This window comes from Trachemys scripta, chromosome 2 (assembly GCF_013100865.1).
Source record: "Trachemys scripta elegans isolate TJP31775 chromosome 2, CAS_Tse_1.0, whole genome shotgun sequence".
Taxonomy (NCBI): domain Eukaryota; kingdom Metazoa; phylum Chordata; order Testudines; family Emydidae; genus Trachemys; species Trachemys scripta.
The window spans coordinates 62,135,345-62,159,173 of NC_048299.1; the positions used below are offsets into that span (position 1 = coordinate 62,135,345).

At 45.8% G+C, this 23,829-nt stretch overlaps 1 protein-coding gene across 2 annotated transcripts in view; it reads right to left on the reverse strand.

Moving 5' to 3' along the window:
* CPVL (carboxypeptidase vitellogenic like) overlaps window positions 1–23,829 on the reverse strand; it is an 86,794-nt gene that overhangs the window by 56,637 nt on the left and 6,328 nt on the right. For both annotated transcript variants that reach the window (XM_034760707.1, XM_034760708.1), the window contains exons 2-5: window positions 19,295–19,633; window positions 10,669–10,875; window positions 8,045–8,163; window positions 2,982–3,096 (exon numbers count right to left, since the gene is read on the reverse strand). In XM_034760707.1, coding sequence (XP_034616598.1) covers window positions 2,982–3,096; window positions 8,045–8,163; window positions 10,669–10,858 — 424 coding nt within the window. In that variant the 5' untranslated portion in view covers window positions 10,859–10,875; window positions 19,295–19,633. The remainder of the gene's footprint in view (window positions 1–2,981; window positions 3,097–8,044; window positions 8,164–10,668; window positions 10,876–19,294; window positions 19,634–23,829) is intronic.

Here is a 23,829-nt window from a genome sequence, read left to right on the forward strand (position 1 = left end):
AGTTTACAGCCACTGCAGTAACTACTGCAGTGGCTGATGTCCACACTACCCTCCTTCTGTTGGTGGTGTGAGTCCACACCAGGAGCACTTCCACCGACTGAAGAAGGGCAGTGTGTGGGGCTGAGAGCCAGGGCTTCTCAGCTCTGCACTGCTCCCTGCCAGGAGCCCAGATGCCCCCCTGGGCTCCCCGCTCCCAGCTGGGAGCAGGGGGGGGGGGGCAGCCGCCTTGGCTTCTAAGCTCCTTGAGCAGGGAGCATATAGGCAGCAGTCCGGCTGGAAGTGGGGAGCCAGGGGGCAGCTGGGCTCTAGCTGCCCAGCTTTCTTGTCAATTGGAGCCATGAAACTAACAAGATAGCCAACAGCTGATGTAAGTAACTCAGTGTCTACACAGACAAGCCCTTGCCCAAACTACACTGACATAAGCGCTACACCTCTCGTGGAGCTGGAGTTATTATGTCAGTGTAATATGGCACTTACATTGGCGGGACAAGGCTGTAGTGTGTACACTGACATAATTAGACTGATGTCAGTTGTTTTACATTGACCTAACCGTGTAGCATAGACCAGGCCTACAATGTGGATAATACCAACCCCTCACATAGGTGCTGGAATTAGGTTGCTGGGGGTGCTGCAGCACCCCCTGGCTCAAAGTGGTTTCCATCATATATAGTGTTTACAGTTTGGTTCAATGGCTCTCATCACCACCGCTGTACAAATTGTTCCAACGCCCCTGCCCCCTCATCTCACAGGGGTGTTGCAAAGATAGATTAATTAATGTCTGGAAAGCCTCAGTTACTATACTGATAAGCATTATAGAAAAGCCCATGAAGAAATTAATAATTCTGTTTTCAGAGCAAGGTTTAATAGGGTGCTGTATATCTGGCACAGGGCCACACATGGACCGATGAGAATAAAACACAGTTTTGAATAACTGCTCATTAAGTAAACACTCTCCATCATGTGCACTGAATAAAGCAGAGGTCCTGGGGTGAGGAACACATGATCATGTAATTAAAGACAGTACCATAGTGCATAAGCACAAAGGGCCCTAAATAAGGTTGCAGAGGCCTCCTTAGTTCCAGCATTTCCTAACTTTTGAGTGTTTGACTTTGTAACCTTAATAATGTTATTTTAACGTAGTTTTTGTGGATAATTTCAAAATGAGTATAGATATGCTGTGGGGTTTAGGGTAATGTAGGAACAAGAAACTGTAGAACTTTCATACGGTGGTTGTTCATTATGAGCTACATTGACTCACAGAACAGATTGTGGGACTGCTGACTTGAGAAGCACTCAAGCCACACAAGTGATGTGAGCCTTTGCATAAATACACTAGTTTAACCTGGCCAAAATTGGGCTAGCCTTTTTCACCTATAAACTATTATAGTTTAATACCAACTGGAAATCCAGCTTTATAGCACAGCAGTATCCAAATATGACCAGTATTTCCCATTGGGGGCCAGCTACAAGGAAGTCAACCCACTAAGAGGGTATCCTTTTACAGGTTTTAAAACACCAAAGTTCATACTATATACATTAACTTTACGTAAATGTAAAGATGAGTATTTTTCTTAGAATAATTTTCTCTTTTTTTTGCTCAGAATACAAGTTACTTTTCCAATTTCATATTCCTAATATGAAGTTCTTATACATTCCATACACAATATAGCATTAAAATGGACTGGGGAATGAAAAGTAGTATGAAAAGTAATGTTCCATTAATGATGGGGGTGAAAGAGAGTTAAGTGCTCAAACATCAGAAAAGGCCAAATATTAACGTTGTGGGGTAAAAACACATCACTCTGCCATGCTGCAAATCACCTGTATTTCAAAGCCTAGAATAGTAGGACATTCCAATTTTTAAGTAGTTAAAGTAACCCAATTTTTTTTTAAACAGTTTCATATGCTTCTGCCCATGTGGGAGAATCAAGGAAGTACTGCAAGAAGGGATGTTCTTAATCCAATCAAATCATGTTACAAGTCTGAATCTCACTAGATCAATCAGATTTCCAAAGCATACAGGTCTTCTGCATTTTCTGTCCCTGATCCAGCAAAATACACACTTAGCTCCATTGATTTCAACAGGACCATGCACATGTGTTGCTTGATCAGGGCCTATGTGAACCAGCGTTTTTGAGATTTAACCATTTTCTACCCTCATCCTTCCAAAGAAAGACAATTGCATACACTCCCATTACTTTTGTATGTTCAGGAGTTAAGGAGTTAAGCTCAGTGCAACTCTTCGCGTATCATGCTGAAATCTAAGCCCTTTCCTTTAAAAAAAAAAATTAGTTCAGTTCTACTTCCCCTCTTTTCACAAAATAATGGTCATTTTCATGCTGAATGAAAAGAGAAGGCTTATTTTGGTAGCAAGATGACCAGAAAGTCACACATTTTAAAAAATATATATTCTTAATGTTTCTTAAATCTTTAGTTAGCTTCCTGTGTTGAAATAAAATACATACCAAAATATGTACAAAACAAATAGTATCAGAAGATAAACCAAATAGTTTTCAAATTGCCTCAAAAGGACAAATTAAAAATTGCTCCAGGTCACACATGCACAGCAATAAGAATACAGAAAAAATAAAATAATTCCATGCCTATAAGTATGTTAAAACTCTTCACTGCAAGGCATAAAGCGAAGGCTATGTCTACACTATAGAGCCTATGCTGGCATAGATATGCTGGCAAAGCCCCATAGCGTAGACACAGTATACACCAACAGAAGTAGTTTATTCTACCAGTGTTGGAACACCACCTCCCCAAATGATGTTAGTTATGCTGACAGAAGCATTCTTCTGTTGGCACAGCTGCATCTACACTGGGGGTTTTGTTAGCATATCTTTGTCAGTCAGGGTTGTAGTTTTTTCACACCCTTGACCAGATAGCTATACCGATTTAAGTTTTAAGCGTAGACCAAGCCTAAGTAATGGGGAAAAAAAAGACTTCAGAATTCACAGAACCCAAGCAATGCTTACATGTGAGATTCTTGTCAACAACATATGGGCCATGTTCAACAAAAAGCCCAAACATTGATGTTCCTCCTGGTCCACCTTGGAGCCAAAGAAGGACCGGGGCATCCTCTGGCTGCACCTGTTTAAAGAAGAGACAAAAGAAATAGACGCCATTATACTATGGGCTGATCTACACTACCGCTTGAGTCAATGTAACTTAGTGCTCTCCCGTCAGCATTCATCTTCACCAGACACACCGCATTGGTACAGCTGCACCTATGCAGTGCAGTAATGTAGACTTGTCCTATGTGAAAAGAAATACACATTATTTGTTAGCCTTTTAGAATCTTTAAGGATCTGTCTACACTGCAGCTGGGAAGATGCGATTCCCCATGCATGTAGACAGACTCGCACTAGCTCAGCTCATGCTAGCAAACGGAGAATAGAGTAGTGTGGTTGTAATAGCACTAGTGGCATCTTGGGCTAGCCACCTGAGCTCAAATCCAAGGTGTTGGGCAAGCATGACTCAGGTGGCTAGTGCAAGCCACCATCAATGTCACAATGTCCACACTGCTATTTTTAGCAGGCTAGCTACAGCGAGGCTAGCACGAGTCTGTCTACCCGGGCTGGGAATCATACCTCCTAGTTGCAATATTGGCATACCCTGAGTATCTTACAAATCTCTCTGTATGCATGATTTGTCTATGGGGGGTGCTTGCCCCAAAAATAGCTACTGCTAGGGAGAGCTAGACAATCTCTCCCCACAGTCAATGGGCAAGCTTCAGAAATGGTGAAGAGGAAGAGGCAGGTTTCAAAGTCTCCCATTCCAGAAGTAAAGAATGATTGGGACTTATGTTGGGAGCAGATGGAAAAAACAGAGACTTGATAAGTAGCCAGGATATAGTGGGTTGCAGAAAAACAGAGTTGTGGGAGAGAGAATTGAGAGTAGTTATGATTATTTACGATTTGCACTGCAATCCTATCTAGTGGCTCTATTCATGAATCAGGGCCCCATTGTACAAACACAACAAAAAGTCAGTCCCTGCCTCAAAGGGCTTAAAATCCAAGTATAAGACAATAGATCAAGCCAAGAGGAGTGAAAGATAACAATAAGAAAAGAGTAGTCAGTGGTATGGCACAGAGCAGCAGGTGATGGGAACTGAAAAATGCTCATTGTTAGTTTCACTTAACTGTTCCTAGCTGATTTCATTTTATTCACACTAGCAGAATATTTACTGCAGGAAAATGTTTAAGCTTTTTTCAATAGAGTTTTAATTTTTTTTTCTTTTACGCAAAATCTTTCAAAACAGAAGCCATCATGAGGTCTCACTCCCCCTTCTGTGTTTTTGAATGGTTTACAGCAGACCATCTCAATTTAATAGGAATAGGATTTCTGAAAACGTTTTCTTGATCTCACCAGAACTCCAGCATTAAGAACAAATTTTTCAAAAGTGCCTAAATCCCATTTTCAAAAGTGACTTAAAACCTAGGAGCCTAAGTCCCATTGACTTCAAAAGTGCCTCTTTGGAAAATGGGACCTAGGGCAAAAAATATTCCAAGGTGCCTAAGTCTACCATTTCTTTATCAAGAAGGCCAGTAGAACCTAGAAACACACTATGAAATGCCAAATACATTAATATCTTTTAATAAAGTGTCTTCTACCAACAGAAAAAACATCATTTAAGGACAGCTACTGATGATATTAATAAGTGTATATTCAATTGGACTTCTGTGATAGCTGTTCTCTGAATTCTTCTGGTGCCCCCTACAGGCCATTTTTTTAATTTGCTGAAAGCAAAAAAAAAAAAAAGTTTAACTGTTGATAGTTTTAAAAAAACTACTGAGTACATTTTTCTTTCACTCTGCAGCACTAATTTGCTTCTTTTGTGTAACATGTACAAAGAACTGTTAACTGGTTTCTCCAGTCTTAAGTAGCAACCCTCTGTTAGAGACTCCTTCTCGAGTCAGTTCTGTATAAATAATGATATCCAAGTAGGAAGATCAGGAATATGGCAGGTTATTTAACAAGAGTATTGAATATAGAAACAGTGGGGCTGTCACAACAGCACCCAGGATTAGTGGATTTAAAGCCATTTTACAAGTTAATATTGTTAGAGCACATCCTTCTTATAAGTTGTCTATTGTTAGTAACAGAGCAAAGTTCTCTTTCCCTAAGACATTCCGAAGTTAACTCATACTAATAAAGGCTTAAAAAACCATGATGCAATGGGACTTGTCGGCCTGATGGCCTCAATTTTATCTCCATTTAAGTTCACTGTTCTGAGATTTCATTATTTGTATTGTTTTCTGAAATCCCTCCTGACAGGGGCTTGCTAATGACCCATAAGCCATTTTTCTTGTATTATACAGAACTGTCTTTCTGTAAAATATTTTGAGTACTTATTGATAATTCTTTTCAGAGCTTTTTAATGCCCCATTTTATAGACATCCAGGCCCAATCCTCAGCTGCTGTAAATTGTCTTCATGCCATTGCAGTCAATGGAGCATTTCAAATGTACATCATCTGAGGATTTGGCCCCTGGTTTATAACTGGACAGTGCCTCTAAAATCAAAAAGTTAGTATGGGAAAAGCTGATTTCCCTGAAGACTTTGGGCAAAATCTTAGCCCCACCAAAGACCATGTCAAAACTCCTATTAACTCCAACTGGGTCAGGATTTCACCCAATGGGTGGGTGTTGATTGTGCAACAATATATGCTGGAACTTTCTTTCGCAGAGGTGCAGCCCATTCTATTCCAGAGACTCTTTGCACCTTCCCCCACATCCTTTTGAAGAATCATATGTCAAAAAAAAAAAAAAAAAACAGAAAGCAAAATTTGCCAATTTAAGATTAACTGACTTGCATTAGACCAAATACCCCTCATGTTATCATGCTGATCCAAGAATGAACTTTTTAGCCTTTTTCAGCCACATTCTATGTTACCTCTTTAGGAAAGAGGTTTCTCTTGGTGGTGGTGAGAAGCCTTACAAGACTTGAATGACTGTTTAGTAATTTTGAGAGATAACATTCTTTCCACACTTCACATATTATTACTCCTTCACAGTGGAATAGTAGGCATTTTAGAGGTGTTGGCATAACTGGCCCATTTAATTGCTTATTAAATACCTAAGAGGTGAATAAAACTGGCAGGTGTTTAAGTCTTAGTGAGGTCCAACAACAGAACAGGGACTATTGGTTGGCACAGAAAGAAATTAACTTAAGTAAAGGGTGGGGAAAGATAAGAGAAAGGGAAATGCCAAAGGAAGAATAGTTCGCTGAAGATTTTGAATTTGGGGATGAAGAGAACAGGTAACATCTGAAAAGCGAAGTTTATAAATATGTAAGGCAAAGCATTTAGATACCACTTTTCCTAACTTTAGTGAAGTCAACTATTCTATTAATTCTTCCCTCAGTTCCTTCACATCCTCTGTAGCAGAATGTTTTCCTTGTTTCAACAGGACAATCCTCTGATACCTCACCCTCTTAACAATGCTTTCTTGATGACAGGAAAGATCTTAATACACACTACTTGGCACCCCTTTACCTAAGTAGTTTAGCTCTCTAAGTAAGTTTTATTTACGTAAACTCTTGAGACAGAGACCAGATGTCTGATCAACCACCTGAAAAAGTCAAAACAGCTAGATATTATTTTGTGAAGACCCAGCTATATAACACAACAAGGGCAGCTAGAGCAAAACAGCCAAAGTGCACAAGGCCAAACATAGTATGCAAGAGTCAGACTAGTCAGTTACATCAACGCATGGAGCCTAGTGATTAGACAAATAAATAGCTATCTAAAATGGAAGATTCTAAGTAGTTGTAGACACTAACTTCTTTTCAACAGTGACAAAAGTGTGGATAAGCAAACTTTCTGAAATCAGTCAAATCCCTACAACTACCACTAACTATCACAGGTCCATGCTCTGAGATACTTAACTAATCTTGGGGCTATCACCTTGCCTTATGTCTCAAAGCCACTTCCCCCTTTAGACAGAGGCATAATTTAAAATGCCATTATACAAGCTGGTACAGCACATCAGTATCCTCTCAGAGAAAAAAAATATAGCGTGATAGAGCTGGGCTAGCTGATTTTAGGGGTTTTGGGTTGTTTTTTTTATTAATGAACTATATATACCTGTTGGAGATTGCACACATCATACATCCTCACAATGGATTTATTTTGCTAACAGTCTGGAAAATATCAGCTCTCTAAGGTTCAATACTATATTTCAATACAGCTTCCCCTACATTCTCTAGTAATTTCAGAATATCAAATGAATCCCCCTGCAATCTAATAGTTAGAGCAACACTGAACGTCAAGATTAGAAAGTTACACTGGTTTTCCCCGTTTTAAAAAAAAAAGTCATCCAAGATTTATTTTTAAGAGAACAAAGTTACGATGACAAGCTTTCTATCCTATACATGATGAAATGGGCATAATTAGAGCTTGGGATAATTCTCAGCTAAGGAACAGATTGACAAAAGTCCAATCTATACAGGAGACATAATAAGGAAGAGGCAGAAGGTTACAAACAAGAAGGCTAGGGAGATCAAGGACAAGGATGAGAATAGCACAGTGTGGGTAAAGATACAAGAAATGAATTAGCAATAACGAAAATGATAACCATTTCATTCTCACTGTTGCCTGTTTCTATCAAAAGTTGCTTAGGAAAACCCCTCTAGACAAAGCTTCCCTACATTACAGCAACTTTACACAAGTTTAATACACACAACCAAACACACACACACAAACTGATCTGAGATCAATTTTGGACTTCTCAAATCAGTCTACAGCCATTTCAAGCCAACCTGCAGCCACCTAGAATGTTGTGGCTGGGGAAAAGAAGGAGGTAAAGTACAAGCAATCCTTTCAAGAGGAATTTATTGTGTTGTCTGGCTACCATTAAATAGATGTTCACCCTTATTAAATAGATGTTCATGTTTGGCTTGTGTTATGCCTAGCTTTCAAGGTAAAGTACTGCTATTCTGTAGTCAGCTTTCTGTTGTAAATACACTAAGCAGTGCCATCAAGTGGGGGCGGGGGGGTTAAATGGCACAGGAGTATTTCATCTCAATAGTACGTTTACCTCAGCAGGGAAGAACCAGAAGAAGAGATTGCTGTTGTGAGTCTTGTTCACTGTGAGATAGCCAGAGTAACTCTTCACATTTACTCCTTGGAGAGGCCCAACCAAACTTAACTGCCTTCCTAGAGAGAGACAAAAAAGATTGAAACAAGCATTAATAAAGAGAGGGGTTGTGACATTGTGCAGTCTATATGGTTTTATAAAAATAAAAATGAATATAATGTAACTGGGATATGCTTCATGCAAAAGGTCTCTTGTAAGGTATTACAAAGCTCATAATCTACTGAGTGTGATCATCCTATTTGTAGAAATGTGCCACTCTTGTATCTAAAACTAGAAATATAAAACATAACTCTGAGGGCCTACTGTAATTATGTAACGTGTGGGCCATTAAGGATGGTTTGGAATCTTGATGACTCCCATTGTCTGCAGATGGCTGTATTTACCTGTGAGTCTTCCTGTATATGTGTGTGCTGGCAAGTGAGTAATGAAGTCTTGCAGTGACATGTGATCACGTCACCTGAACTGGAATCCATCTTTAACCTGGTGCTTTTCCAGTGAGGGGGGGTGGAAACCCAGAGGGACAAAGGGTTCCCGCCTTATGCAAAAGATATATAAAGGGGTGGAAGAGAACAAGGAGAGAGAGGAGCCATCATGAAGAATCTCCTAGCTATCACCTGAGCTGCAACAAGAGCTGTAGCAGGGGAAAGAATTGTGCCCAGGCCTGGAAGGTGTCCAGTCTGAGAAAAAACTTACTGAAGCATCTCTGAGGGTGAGATTATCTGTATTCAGTTTCATTAGGCATAGATATGCGCATTTTATTTTATTTTGCTTGGTGACTTACTTTGTTCTGTCTGTTACTACTTGGAACCACTTAAATCCTACTGTCTGTATTTAATAAAATCACTTTTTATTTAGTAATTTACTCAGAGTATGTATTAATACCTGGGGGAGCAAACAACTGTGCATATCTCTCTATCAGTGTTATAGAGGGCGAATAATTTATGAGTTTGCCCTGCATAAGCTTTATGCAGGGTAAAACGGATTTATTTGGGTTTAGACCCCATTGGGAGTTGGGCATCTGAGTGCTAAAGACAAGCACACTATTGTGAGCTGTTTTCAGGTAAACTTGCAGCTTTGGGACAAGTGATTCAGACCCTGGGTCTGTGTCTGGAGCCAGACGGGAGTGTCTGGCTCAGCAAGACAGGGTGCTGGAGTCCTGAGCTAGCAGGGAAAACAGAAGCAGGGGTAGTCTTTGCACATCGGGTGGCAGCTCCCAAGGGGGTTTCTGTGATCCAACCCGTCACAGGGGTATTCAAGTTAACATGTCTGTCATTACAAGGAATAAACCCAGGGACATGCAGATCCCTTACTGACCAGAGAAGAAGAGAACAGGGAGGGAACAACCCACTACCCACTCCCCTCCCATAGCAAATACTACCCCTCAAGCAGCCATACTTCCTGGAGCTTACCCTTTCTCCATGGGATCTGGAATGGGACTTAATCACTCTGAAGACCTCAGTTGTGAATGAGAGGCAACATCCAAAAGCGTTTCTGGTTCTCAAAATTTTCATAGCCTGAATACAGAAATGCCTCCTTCTTCCTCAGCGTTAAGTATATTAGTGGGATTCTAAGATGCAGAGCTCCAAAACTGAAATTTCCCAAAGACTGGGATGGTTCAGATTCTGTGTGCCATGTCTAGAGATGGGCCTGAACTTAGAATTTACATATATCTCAATTCTACATTTACTACAAACACACACGTACAGCAGTCAGGGCTCTATCTGAAGGGGAAGAACACTGATCCCCTTACTAAAAAGCAACAAGTAAAACAGATACAAGAAAAGCAATGGAGTTTCTCTCATCAATCAGGCCCTCTCTAGGATGCAACTTTTCTTGTATGAGATGCAACATCTGAACATCAGCTTAGTCAGCTCCTACATCCATGTCATTTGCCACATTTGTACCAATTTAAGTGAACAATTTTAGAGGTGTTAAAATGAGATTGCGCTTTAACTAGTGAGATTTTACTCATCAAAATTTTTATTCTTCTATCTCTGTACTTCTCAAGCCACTTTCATAACAGAGGGCTATAGATAGGCCTCAAGTTTCTAATACCTCAATTCTTTTAAAAGACTATTTTACATTATGTTTAGTAGTATTTTATGTAGCATCACGGCTAACTAAATCTGCACTTGCCAAGTGAACAGTTCATTATGCTGCACGATCTCCTTATTGTTCAATGTCTACACGGGGATAAAAGCCCCGCAGCACAGCTGCAGCTAACCCAGGTCAGCTGACTTGGGCTCAGGCTGCCAGACTAAAATTTGCTGTGTAAAAATTCAGGCTCAGGCTGTACCCTGAACTCTGGGACCCTCCACCCTCACAGAGCTCAGGTGCCAGCCCAAGCCCAGAGAGCTACACAGCAATTTTTCATACCCGGAGCCCGAGTCAGCTGACCTGGGCCAGCCACAGGTTTATTTGTCTTTGTGTAGACATACCCTATAGCTTCCAAGCTTCAGTAATCAACAGCTGTTCCCAGTCATTAGTGCAAGTTAGTAAGGTTCTACAGAAAGTTTAGAAAGAGGTAGGTTTTCTAGGCAGGTAACTTGTAAACGTCTTCTTACCTTCCTCAATTCTCCCACTTTCAATATAAGGGGTAAGGAAGAGTGGCTGCCCTGGGTCTCCTCTTGATGGTGTGGAACACTGGATTCTTTTAAACATGTTGCGAAAGACACTCCATTGTTTATGAGCACAACCTAGTTTGAAGGTCAGACTCAGGCTCAGCAAAGTCAGCAGAACAGTCGCCTTCCACATTTTGTCATTTAATCCCCCTAGAAAAGAAAGCATACCACAAGTCAGACACAAAAAGGAATTTGCTGCTGCAATCACTTTGTTTTGCTTAATGGTTTGTCATGTCATATAGTTTTATCCCCATCTTAACACATGTATTAGGAATCCTCTAGGCACCCATTATCTAATGCAGAACAAAGCACTTTCACTTCTTTAAGTTGTTCTCATTTCCACAGCAATAAAGCAGAAGTATAGAGAGTTGCTGCTGTCTTACAAGCACAAAGCAGACAACTTGCACTACTGAGGGGAAACCGGAAAGCTGTCACAAATATTCTTAAGAGGCGAGATCCGACATCAGTAGTATTATTCTTAAACCAGAGAGTGGCCCAAACTACAGAGTACAAGTTTTGATCTTTAGTATCTTGAACTTTGGAATTTTTTTCCCTCTGGGATATTGGCTCAGGCCCACACCCACATCAGAGTTAAAAAAGTGATTTTTGCATTTTAAAAATAACCTATGTACAAGTCTTATGTGCAGCGTTCAATATTGTTTCTCCTTCAATGGTTGCAAGTACAAAAACCACAAAAACAAGAAACAAAACACCAACACAGAAAGCAAAATATTTAAATACTTAAGCTCTTTGGTGTAGAGACCATCTTTTTCTTATGTGTGCAAGGTGCCAAGCGCAATCCCCAATCTGCACCTACAGGCGCTACTGTGATATAAATGAATCATTCTACTACTTCCTTGTGGTGTTTCTGACGTCAGTCATTGGAGGAGAAGGGAGCAATTCATAGGTAAGAGAAAGTTTTCAACTGTTATTTTTATAGTGTATTTGTAATTGTCAAGCCTACACGCTGAGGATTTGGGGATTTTATCTGTACAGCACTGTACCAGGGCACTAGGTCCTGGAAGTGCAGGTGTGGCCCAGCACAGCTGGGGATTCTGAGGGATGTAGTCCACCTGGACTAACTGAAGTGTCCTGGGATCATGTAAGCAAGGCAGACAATAAAAGTCAAGCCCAGTTGCCCAGTCTGGAAGAGGGCCTGTGTGAGAAGCAGGGGCTGCTTGAAAGCCTCTCTCTGGGGAAGCTTGGAGAAGAGCTGTTACTTCCCTCATGGCAGAGCCCAGGGAAATAGCTGAAGAGAAGCTGGGCCAAGAACTAAATCCCTGTGACCAAAGAGGAAAAAGAGCTGCATGAGCTCACTGAGGGTCCAATAAACAGAATGCGCCCAAACAGGGCTGGGGCAAGAAGCTGGTAAGCAAGCCAGGGATAGCCTGGAGATCGAGTGAACCCTTGTAGCTGAGCAGTGAACCAGCTGCCTGGAACTCTCGCATTAAGCGATGGGCCCCAGGACTTAGGAGAAAGACTTGAGAAACCCAGCTATGTAAAGGGTGGGGTCCATTTTGAATGGTATTTGAAGACCCAGAAGGAAGATCTTATATGTTACTAAGATTTGTGGCATGCTGTTATATACAAAGGGGAAACTGAGGCAGTGGTACATCTAAAAAGATTAAGCAGAGGCAGCAACCCTCTTACAAGCATGTAGTGTATCTCAGGAGCCCCATTATAACAGGTTACCCTCCCCTTCTCCCCCCCAGTATCCCTTGGAATTAAAATCAGTGTTACTTCACAGAGACATCACAGAAGAAACAAAACATAAGGAAGTGCAAACATTTCAGCCCTCTGTCTCTGTTTTACTGAAAAGTTAATATACATGTAAAGATATAAATATTTACACAACCTGTTACATTTAGGGCCCCTTCCACATTGGGGCTGGAGCCATGTTAGAAGCTGCAGTTTAAAATAGCAAGATATACTGCTTCTTTGCACAGGCCCGCTGTAAATATAGACAAGGCTTAAGAGACCAAAGTAAACCAATGATAATTCCAGTTGTGTTCCGAGATCATGCAGCAACAGAACTGCTCTCCAACGTAAAAGAAGTTGGAGTATTTATTTGCCCTAGCTCTAAATTGATTTTCTTGTTTTGCAGATTTATGACAAATGAACCTTTACTGTCACATACATCTCTGCTAAGAACAGAATGACCTCAGAATGTTTCCTCTTGCTCTTCTTTCCAGTTTTAGCCCTGGAGAAAATCACGCACAAGAAAACTGATGCTTTTGCTTGGATTTTTGTAGCTGCTTCAATTCAAGTTTTTCTTCACTATTTTAAGTCATTCATTTAAAGATCCAGGGGCGGCTCTAGCTTTTTTGCCGCCCCAAGCACGCCAGGCAGGCCGCCTTCGGCGGCACGTCTGCGGGAGGTCCCTGGTCCCGCGGATTCGGTGGCATGCCTGTGGGAGGTCCGCCGGTCCCGCGGATTCGGCGTAACTGCCGCCGAATTGCCGCCGAATCCGTGGGACCAGAGGACCTCCCGCAGGCATGCCGCCGCAGGCTGCCTGACTGCCGGCCTCACAGGGACTGGCAGGGCACCCCCCGCGGCTTGCCGCCCCAGGCACGTGCTTGGAGCGCTGGTGCCTGGAGCCGCCGCTGTAAAGACCGTAATATATTTGTTTTAAGTACATGTACTTCAATGTTCTTGTGACCTTCCTGCAAGGCAGACACCAATAAAAAAGTCCTACTAATCATAACACACAGGAAGTCCTCAGAATTTAAGAACATTTAAGCACACTTCAAATTTTTCCAATGTGAAATAAGTTCATAGATCAGGGGCGGGCAAACTTTTTGGCCTGAGGGCTGCATCGGGTTTCGTAAATTGTATGGAGGGCCGGTTGGGGAGGGGGTGGAGGGCCGGCCCCCACCTCCTATCTGACCCACCCCCGGATTCCTGCTCCATCCAACCCCCCGCGCCCCGTTCCCTGACAGCCCCTCTGGGACCCCTGCCCCATCCACACACCCCTGCTCCCTGTCCCCGACTGCCCCCGGACCTCCGCTGCCTCATCCAACCTCTCCTCTCATTCCTGACGCCCCCACCCAGGTCCCCTGTCCCATCCAACCACCCCTTCTCCCTGTCCCCTGACTAGCCCCGGAATCCCAGCCGCTGTCCCTGACTGCCCCCTGCTGCCCCAACCAACCCCCCTCCTTCCTGACTGCCCCCTGGGGACCCATCCCCCCATTCAACCCCCCGTTTCCCACACGATCCCTATCCACACCCCTGCCCCCGACCACCACCCCAAACTCCCCTGCCCTCTATCCAACCCCCACTGCTCCCTTACCGCGCTGCCTGGAGCACCGGTGGATGGCAGCGCTACAACCGTGTCGCCCAGCTGGATCTGGGCCACACCGCCACTGCCACCACCACGCAGCACAGAGCACCGGGTCAGGCCAGGCTCTGCAGCTGCGCTGCCCCAGGAGCTCATAGCCCTGCCGCCCAGAGCATTGCGCTGGCAGCGGAGCAAGCAAGCTGAGGCTGCGAGCGAGGGGGACAGCAGGGGAGGGGCTGGGGGCTAGCCTCCTGGGCCAGGAGCTCGGGGGCCGGGCAGGACAGTCCCGCGGGCTAGATGTGGCCCGCAGGCCGTAGTTTGCCCACCCCCGTCATAAAGCCTAGTGGAAAATCTCTTATACAAGGAGAAAAATCAGCAGTATCCCTTACAATTGGTTTAACATTAACTGCACTCCACTCTACGGAAAAGAGGCATTTAAAAATGCTTGTGATTGAGAAAGCTTCCAGTGTTCATCAAGCTCTTAGAACGCCAAGTCTAAGTTTGAAGTGCCAAAGGGTACCACGTCTTCCTACCCAAGTTACTTCCAGTGCTTGCGGTGATCTTGCTGACCCCCTATGATAATGCAGCTCTGTTTTCGAAAGAGAATGCCAGATGGACGTTTTACATGTTAGGGGATTTAGGGTGTGGCTACACTTGCAGCTGTACAGTGCTGTGAGTTAAACCTGTCTTCGTACAGCTGAGTAGGGTAAGCGCTTTAGTCTGTCCACACTGACAGCCGGCAGCACACCGTCGTGGCCACATTTGCAGCACTTGCAGTGGCATTGGGAGTGGTGCATTATGGGCAGCTATCCCACAGCTATCCCCCAGAGCACCTCTTCCCATTCTGGCGTTGTGGGAAGAGGGTGGGGGAGGTGCAGGGCATTCTGGGTCTTGTCCCAACGCTGTGTGATGCAACTCTTCGCATCCCAGTAATCCCTGTGTTTCCGTCCACATTTGGCACCATCTTTCAACGCCATCTTTTAACGGTTTCTGTGCAGTGCAGTCTGTGTTCCGTTTTGGTCTGCGGGAAATGGAGCCCAAAATGCTGAGGAGAATGCTGATGAGTCTCGCCAGCATGTCACGTTTGGCAGTCGAGCTATTCCTTAAGATCCAAAGTGACAGTGAGGAGTCCAACGATGATATTAGTCACGTAACACATATGACACGAAATTGCTTGTGGCATTCACGGACATGCTCAGCACCGTGGAACGCTGCTTTTGGGCTCGGGAAACAAGCACTGAGTGGTGAGATCACATCGTCATGCAAGTCTTGGATGACGAGCAGTGGCTGCAGAACTTTCGGATAAGAAAAGTCACTTTTGTGGGACTGTGTGATGAGTTCGCCCCCACCCTGCGGCGCAAGGACACGAGACTGAGAGCTGCCCTGCCGGTGGAGAAGTGGGTGGCTATTGCAATCTGGAAGCTGGCAACTCCAGACAGCTACCGATCGGTCGCTAACCAGTTTGGAGTGGGAAAGTTGACCACTGGAATCGTGTTGATGCAAGTTTACAGGGCCATTAATCGCATCCTGCTCAGAAGAACCTTGACTCCATGCAGGATATTGTGGATGGCTTTGCACAAATGGGTTTCCCTAACTGCAGAGGGGCGATAGATGGGACGCATATTCCTATTCTGGCACCACCCCACCTAGCATCCGAGTACGTTAATCGGAAGGGGTATTTCTCTATGGTTCTCTAGGCGCTTGTGGATCACCGTGGGCGTTTTATTGACATTAACGCAGGCTGGGCCGGAAAGGTGCATGATGCACGCATCTTTCGAAACACTGGCCTGTTCAGGAAGCTGCAGGCCGGGACTTTTTTCCCAGAGCAGAGGATCACAGTAGGGGAAGTCGAAATGCCAATTGTGATCCTTGGAGACCCCGCTTACCCGTTAATGCTGTGGCTCATGAAACCCTACACAGGGAGCCTTGACAGCAGCAAGGAACGGTTCAACTACAGGCTGAGCCGGTACCGAATGACTGTGGAGTGTGCTTTGGGCCATTTAAAGGGCCGCTGGTGATCTCTGTATGGGAAGCTGGACTTGGCCGAAAACAGTATCCCCACGGTTATATCCGCGTGCTGTATCCTCCATAATATTTGTGAAGGGAAGGGTGAAACATTCAGTCAGGCATGGACTGCCGAGGTTCAACACCTGGAGGCTGAATTTGCACAGCCAGAGAGCAGGGCTATTAGAGGGGCCCAGCATGGGGCTGCAAGGATTAGGGATACCTTGAGGGAGCAATTTGAGGCTGAAAACCAGCAGTAATGTCTGGTGCCCTGCACGGGAGTGAAGTGCAGTGGTTCCAATGTTAGTAGGAATCTGTGTTTGCTAAGCTGATTTGCAGTGCCTGTTTCTTTCCTGGGCTAAGGTAGCTTTTACTTTATGCAATAATAAAGACTGTTTTCAAAGCCAAAAAAATCCATTTATTGAAAAGGAACACAACCGCTTGGGAATCAGAAAGGGCAAGGGGGGTGGGGTGGGGAATGGTACAATCACAGATTTGCATATGTCCTGTATGGAGTGCTGTGCAATGAGTGCTGCACTTCAGGATGGCTATACTGCATGGTGATGGGGGTTGAGTGCAGAGGGTAAGGGTCGTAGTTTTCAGGGCTTGGTGGTGAAGATACAGGTGTTGGAGGCAGCTGGTGGCAGTAAGAACCCAGATGTTGGGGAAAGCGGGTTGGAAGTGATATGGGGGCACAAGGGAAAGAGTTTTGGGACAAGGGCTGCGGGGGTGGGGGGGGCGCGGTAGTGCTCCGCCTGCATGGCTACAAGCACCTGGATAGAGTCCGCTTGGCGCTCCATGATGCTTATCAGCCGATCCGTGCTTTGCTGCCGGTGCTCCGTGCTTCGCCGCCGGTGAGCTGCGTTTTCCTGGCGGATCCTGCTTTCGCTCTCCCTCCACTCTTGTGCTTTTTGATTCTCTTTAAGAGATTGATGCATCACTTCTATCAGCATGTCGTCTTTGCTTTTTCGCGGCCTCTTCCTGAGTCTTTGCAGTCTCTCAGCTGGTGATAACACAGACGGCTAAGATCTCAAGGTTGCATCTATAAAGCCAAAACGCAACACTTAACAGAGGCAGCATTGTTTATACCAGACAGAGTAATGATTCCCCTGCACTTAAGGAGGGCACACACAGTCTGCACAATAGTATAATTTTCCCATCCCAAGGAGAGCGCACATAACCCACGGGAGCCCCAAAATGGTGAGTAAGGGGGACTGATTGTTTCATGGCTGTACTGTCCTCTGGGTTTCTGTGCCTTGGGGAGAGTCAACAGCTGCAGGGGGCCCCTATACTAAACACTGTCATCACATTTTCCACAGAAGTTCGTCCTGGAAGATCTCTCGCTGCTGAGGGTGACCTGGGAAGCAAGGGAGGGTCTTCTACTGCAATGCGGCTTCCGCCCTGGTCCATATGCAGCTTGCCTGTGTGCAGCAATGGTCCCCCTGCCCCTCGTGGCACAGTGGCGTGGACACGTTAGCCTGACTGGAACAAGGACCACGGTGGCTCTCTCAATAAACTTGCGCAAGCGCATTGCCCACGTTCTGGAGGACACTTTCGAAGAGATTACTGAGGCTGATTACTGTGATGTGATAGACCATATCAATGCACTATTCCACATTTAGGCATGCATGCAGCCTTAACTTCCTCTCCCAAAGAGCCCGCACCGAAAAAATTCCTTCCCGAAAAAAAACTTCCCGGGGAAAAAAAAAGCTGCTTACGGGGAACCTGCTCTTCTGTTTGTCCTCCAAGTACCGGCCACTGTGACTGGCTACCTTCCTCCTGGCTCGAGAAGAGCTCCTGGCTGCATGGCTCCAGGGATTCCGGGGTGTCTCCCCCCGCCCCAGCACCCTCACTCCTGCTTTCCTCTTCCTCCTCCTGCTCTGAAGTGTCCATGGTGGTGCTTGGAGTGGAGGTGGGGTTACCCCTAAGTATCGCATCCAGCTCTTTGTAGAATTGGCAGGTCGTGTGGGGAGCACCTGAGCAACCGTTTGCCTCGCGGGCTTTGTGGTAGGCATTCCACAGCTCCTTCACTTTAATCCTGCACTACAGTGCGTCCCGGTCATGGCTCCTTTCCATCATGGCCCTTGATATCTGCCAGAAGGTGTCGTAATTCCTACGGCTGAAGCGCAGCTGGGACTGCACAGCTTCTTCCCCCCAAACGCTGATGAGGTCCAGCACTCGCCATTGCTCCATACTGGGGCTCGCTTGGCGCGTGGAGGGATGGTCACCTGGAAAGACTCGCTGATAGCACCCCACGCCTGGCTGAGCAAACAGGAAGGGGATTTTTAAAATTCCCGGGGAATATAAAGGGCGGGTCTGAGGGTTGGTCACTTGAGGCCAGGGCAGTAGAGTTCGAACTGATGACCAGAGTGGCTAGAACAGGCATTGTGGGATACTGCCGAATACTTCTGGAGGCCAATCAGAGCAAAAACAGTTTAAAGAACTGGAGTTGTCATTTAATTTGAAAGCCTTTCACTTTGAGATTGAGTGTACTAAATATACACATTATGTTGCTTTGTACTTCTAGGCAGGCTAGGAAAGTGTTACTACACTACCACTAATACAAGCGGACAGCCAAATTGCCATGTTTCAACGTATGCCTGATAACTAGATTATGCTTGATGCTCAATCTAATTCTTAAACAAGTCTCAAACGGTTTCTCTATTGTACATCACTGATCTTTGGAACCCAGAGTTTAAAAAAACCTGGATTTGGTTATAAATTAAGTAAATGTGGTGGACACAAATGTTACTGTAGATTAATTGCAATGAAAAAGGGTGAATGTATTATAAAGTCCTCTATTGCAAAACATTCCTAGCACATAGTTCTTTGCTTTGTCAAACAGCTTTAACATGATAGTGCACATGCATCTCAATTATAGTGAAGCTAAATTTGCAAAGTAGAATTATTTTAAACCATTACAAGTTAAGAAAGGAATCTGTTTCTGTAGAATACTTCAGAATGGTACAGCATTCCCATTTTGTTCGGCAAAGACTCGTGACCCCTTTAGCAAGTAGTGAAATCAATCGCTCTTAGTAGCAACTATCAAAACACAAATGGAGGCAAAAAATTTTGTTGAGTAAGTTACTCAGTCACAGCAGCCAAAAATTCATTAATAGACAGAACCACACTGCAGAGATTCTTCTCTTCAGCTGCATTATTCATAAAAAGCATTAAAAAGAATCAGTGATATATTTCAACATTTCCTGGTTAGTCTTGGGTTAAGTGCACAGCATATAAATAGCTCACCCAAAATGACAATGAAGGATATTAAAAATGAGTCCTTACCTGTTAAACTGATTACCCCAATTCTTGCTTTACAAGCACCAACAAGTAGGAATTTTATTCACAGTTCCTACAACAACCGGGTGGAGCTATTTGTTAATCACAGCCTTCAAAACTTTTCTTCATAGTACAGCAATAATTTCAAGGAAAACTTGTTAAGCAACAACCAGATAAGCTGCTGGCACAGCTCCACAGAGAATGCTAGCTGCTTATGCCCACAGAACGGCAATAACTCTGATGGAATGGGCTTCAGCTGCTGGCAGGCCTGCAATGCAGTAGGTTCATAAGCTTCTCAGATGCTCTCTGTCTCCAGGAGGAAGTCCTTCTAGATCAGTCGCTTCTCTAAACTCATGAACAAGAAAAAGTTTATCAACCACCCATTTGTTTTATTTATTTTTTTTTAAAATAGCTAGATAGATTCTTCAGATAGTTTTAAATGATCTTTTTACATCAAATTCTGGATTCGTCTCTTTAAGAAACATTTGGGTGCAACATTGGTAGTAAAACATCATGACAGAGAGAAAAGGTAGTGCCACATCAGCCAGGAATGTTGGTACAATGCTTCATGTCACCGTATCTTTGTGGAAAACTAGGTCACTAGCCACTTGTCTCAGCAGATATAGGACTTCATAATGATGTATTGATCACAACTGCACTTTAAATTGCAATAGGGGTCCTGACAATTACTCTTAGGGTATGTCTACACTACGAAATTAGTTCGAATTTATAGAAGCCGGTTTTATTGAAATCGGTTGTATACAGCCGATTGTGTATGTCCACACAATAAAATGCTCTAGGTGCTCTAGTCGGCAGACCGCGTCCACAGTACGAGGCTAGCGTCGACTTCCGGAGCATTGCACTATGGGTAGCTATCCCACAGCTATCCCACAGTTCCCGCAGTCTCTGCCGCCCCTTGGAATTCTGGGTTGAGATCCCAATGCCCGGATGATGCAAAACAGTGTCGCGGGCGGTTCTGGGTACATGTCGTCAGGCCCCTCCCTCCCTCCCCCGTCACAGCAACGGCAGACAATAGATTCGCGCCTTTTTATCTGGGTTACCTGGGTTACCTGTGCAGACAACATGGAGCCCGCTCAGCACAGCTGAGCTCACCATCACCATATGTCCTCTGGGTGCCGGCAGACGTGGGACTGCATTGCTACACAGCAGCAGCTGCTAACTGCCTTTTGGCGGTAGACGGTGCAGTAGACTGGTAGCCTTCATCGGCGATCTGGGTGCTGGCAGCCGTGGGGCTTGCCTTTTGGCAGTAAATGGTGTATTATGACTGTTAGCCGGCCTATTACAAGTCGGGTCATCGCACGTTAGCAGAGTCTTCCCTGAGCAGCAGCTCGTGCAATAGGCCTGAAGACCATCGTCATACACCGCCCAGTATTTGCTGCCAAGCACCCAGAAAGATGCCGAGGGCTATCAGTCACGCTGCACCGTCGTCTTAAGATGTAAAAAATAGATTTTCTCTGTATTCATTTGCTTCCCCCTCCCTCCGTCAACAGGGTTTTCAGTTTAATCTTTGGGGGGGACCAGTCTGTGACAGTTGTTTGTGTCTCTCCCTGATGCACAGCCACCGTTCTTTATTTTAATTCCCTGTGCCTGTACGCCATGTCGTCACTCGGCCCCCCTCCCTCCTTCCCCTAGGCCGTCAGATACTACGTTTGCGCCACAGCTCGAGCCGAGAAGCGGTTCGCGCCTTTTCTTTGAATTCTGGGTTGAGATCCCAATGCCCGGATGATGCAAAACAGTGTCGCGGGCGGTTCTGGGTACATGTCGTCAGGCCCCTCCCCCCTCGTCACAGCAACGGCAGACAATAGATTCGCGCCTTTTTACCTGGGTTACCTGTGCAGACAACATACCACGGCAAGCATGGAGCCCGCTCAGCTCAGCTGAGCTCACCGTCACCATATGTCCTCTGGGTGCCGGCAGACGTGGGACTGCATTGCTACACAGCAGCAGCTGCTAACTGCCTTTTGGCGGTAGACGGTGTAGCATGAGTGATAGCCGTGGGGCTGGCAGCCGTAGTGCTGCATTGCACCAGCCCCTTGCAGGCGATGGTATATTATGACTGGTACCCGTCGTCGTCGTACTGGTATGGCTGTCAATCATGGCCACCTGGGCAGACATGCTACTGTTTCGATGATGACGGTTACCAGTCATAATATACTATTTTCTGCCAATTGCCCAATATTGTCTGCTAAGCACCCAGAAGAGGCCGAGGGCGATGCTGGGTGCTGGCGGACGTGGGGCTGGCAGACGTGGGGCTGCATTGCTACACAGCAGCAGCCCCTTGCCTTTTGGCAGATGATGGCATATTATGATTGGTACCCGTCATCGTCATACTGGTATGGCTGTCACTCATGCTGCAGCGTCGGCTGCCACCTTAAGATGTAAAAAATAGATTTGTTCTGTGTTCATTTGCTTCCCCTTCCTCCGTGAAATCAACGGCCTGCTAAGCCCAGGGTTTCCAGTTTAATCTTTGGGGGGACCATTCTGTGTGACAGTTGTTTGTGTTTCTCCCTGTTCCTGTACCTGTACGCCATGTCGTCACTCGGCCCTCCCTCCCTCCCGCCCTCCTTCTCCTGGTCCATCAGATACTACTTTCGCGCCTTTTTTCTGACCAGGCGCCATAGCTAGCACTGGGATCATGGAGCCCGCTCAGATCACCGCGGCAATTATGAGCACTATGAACACCACGCGCATTGTCCTGGAGTACATGCAGAGCCAGAACATGCCAAGGCGAAACCCGGACCAGGCGAGGAGGCGATTGCAGCGCGGCGACGAGAGTGATGAGGAAATTGACATGGCCATAGACCTCTCACAAGGCACAGGCCCCAGCAATGTGGAAATCATGGTGTTACTGGGGCAGGTTGATACCGTGGAACGCCGATTCTGGGCCCGGGAAACAAGCACAGACTGGTGGGACCGCATCGTGCTGCAGGTATGGGACGATTCCCAGTGGCTGCGAAACTTTCGCATGCGTAAGGGCACTTTCATGGAACTTTGTGACTTGCTTTCCCCTGCCCTGAAACGCCAGGATACCAAGATGAGAGCAGCCCTCACAGTTGAGAAGCGAGTGGCAATAGCCCTGTGGAAGCTTGCAACGCCAGACAGCTACCGGTCAGTCGGGAATCAATTTGGAGTGGGCAAATCTACTGTGGGGGCTGCTGTGATCCAATTTGCCAGGGCAATGAAAGACCTGGTGATAGCAAGGGTAGTGACTCTGGGCAACGTGCAGTCAATAGTGGATGGTTTTGCTGAAATGGGATTCCCAAACTGTGGCGGGGCCATAGACGGAACCCATATCCCTATCTTGTCACCGGAGCACCAAGCCACCGACTACATAAACCGCAAGGGGTACTTTTCAATGCTGCTGCAAGCCCTGGTGGATCACAAGGGACGTTTCACCAACATCAACGTGGGATGGCCGGGAAAGGTACATGATGCTCGCGTCTTCAGGAACTCTGCTCTGTTTCGAAAGCTGGAGGAAGGGACTTTCTTCCCGGACCAGAAAGTGACCATTGGGGATGTTGAAATGCCTATCGTGATCCTTGGGGACCCAGCCTACCCCTTAATGCCATGGCTCATGAAGCCGTACACAGGCAGCCTGGACAGGAGTCAGGACCTGTTCAACTACAGGCTGAGCAAGTGCCGAATGGTGGTGGAATGTGCATTTGGACGTTTAAAAGCGCGCTGGCGCAGCTTACTGACTCGCTCAGACCTCAGCGAAAAGAATATCCCCATTGTTATTGCTGCTTGCTGTGCGCTCCACAATATCTGTGAGAGTAAGGGGGAGACATTTATGGCGGGGTGGGAGGTTGAGGCAACTCGCCTGGCCGCTGATTACGCGCAGCCAGACACCAGGGCGGTTAGAGGAGCACAGCAGGGCGCGGTGCGCATCAGAGAAGCTTTGAAAACGAGTTTTGTGACTGGCCAGGCTACTGTGTGAAACTTCTGTTTGTTTCTCCTTGATGAACCCTCCAACCCCCCCCCCGACCCGGTTCACTCTACTTCCCTGTAAACCAACCACCCCACCCCACCCTCCCCTCCCCTCCCGCTTGCAGAGGCAATAAAGTCATTGTTTTTTCACATTCATGCATTCTTTATTAGTTCCTTACAGAGGTAGGGGGATAATTGCCAAGGTAGCAGGGATGGGTGGGGGAGGAGGGATGGAAAAGGACACACTGCATTTTAAAACTTTAACTCTTATTGAAGCCCAGCCTTCTGATGCTTGGGCGATCATCTGGGGTGGAGTGACTGGGTGGACGGAGGCCCCCCCACCGTGTTCTTGGGCGTCTGGGTGACGAGGCTATGGAACTTGGGGAGGAGGGCTGTTGGTTACACAGGGGCTGTAGCGGCGGTCTCTGCTCCTGCTGCCTTTCCTGCAACTCAACCATACGCTCGAGCATATCACTTTGATGCTCCAGCAGACGGAGCATTGCCTCTTGCCGTCTGTCTGCAAGCTGACGCCACCTATCGTCTTCAGCCCGCCACCTCTCCTCTCGTTCATGTTGGACTTTTCTCATCTCCGA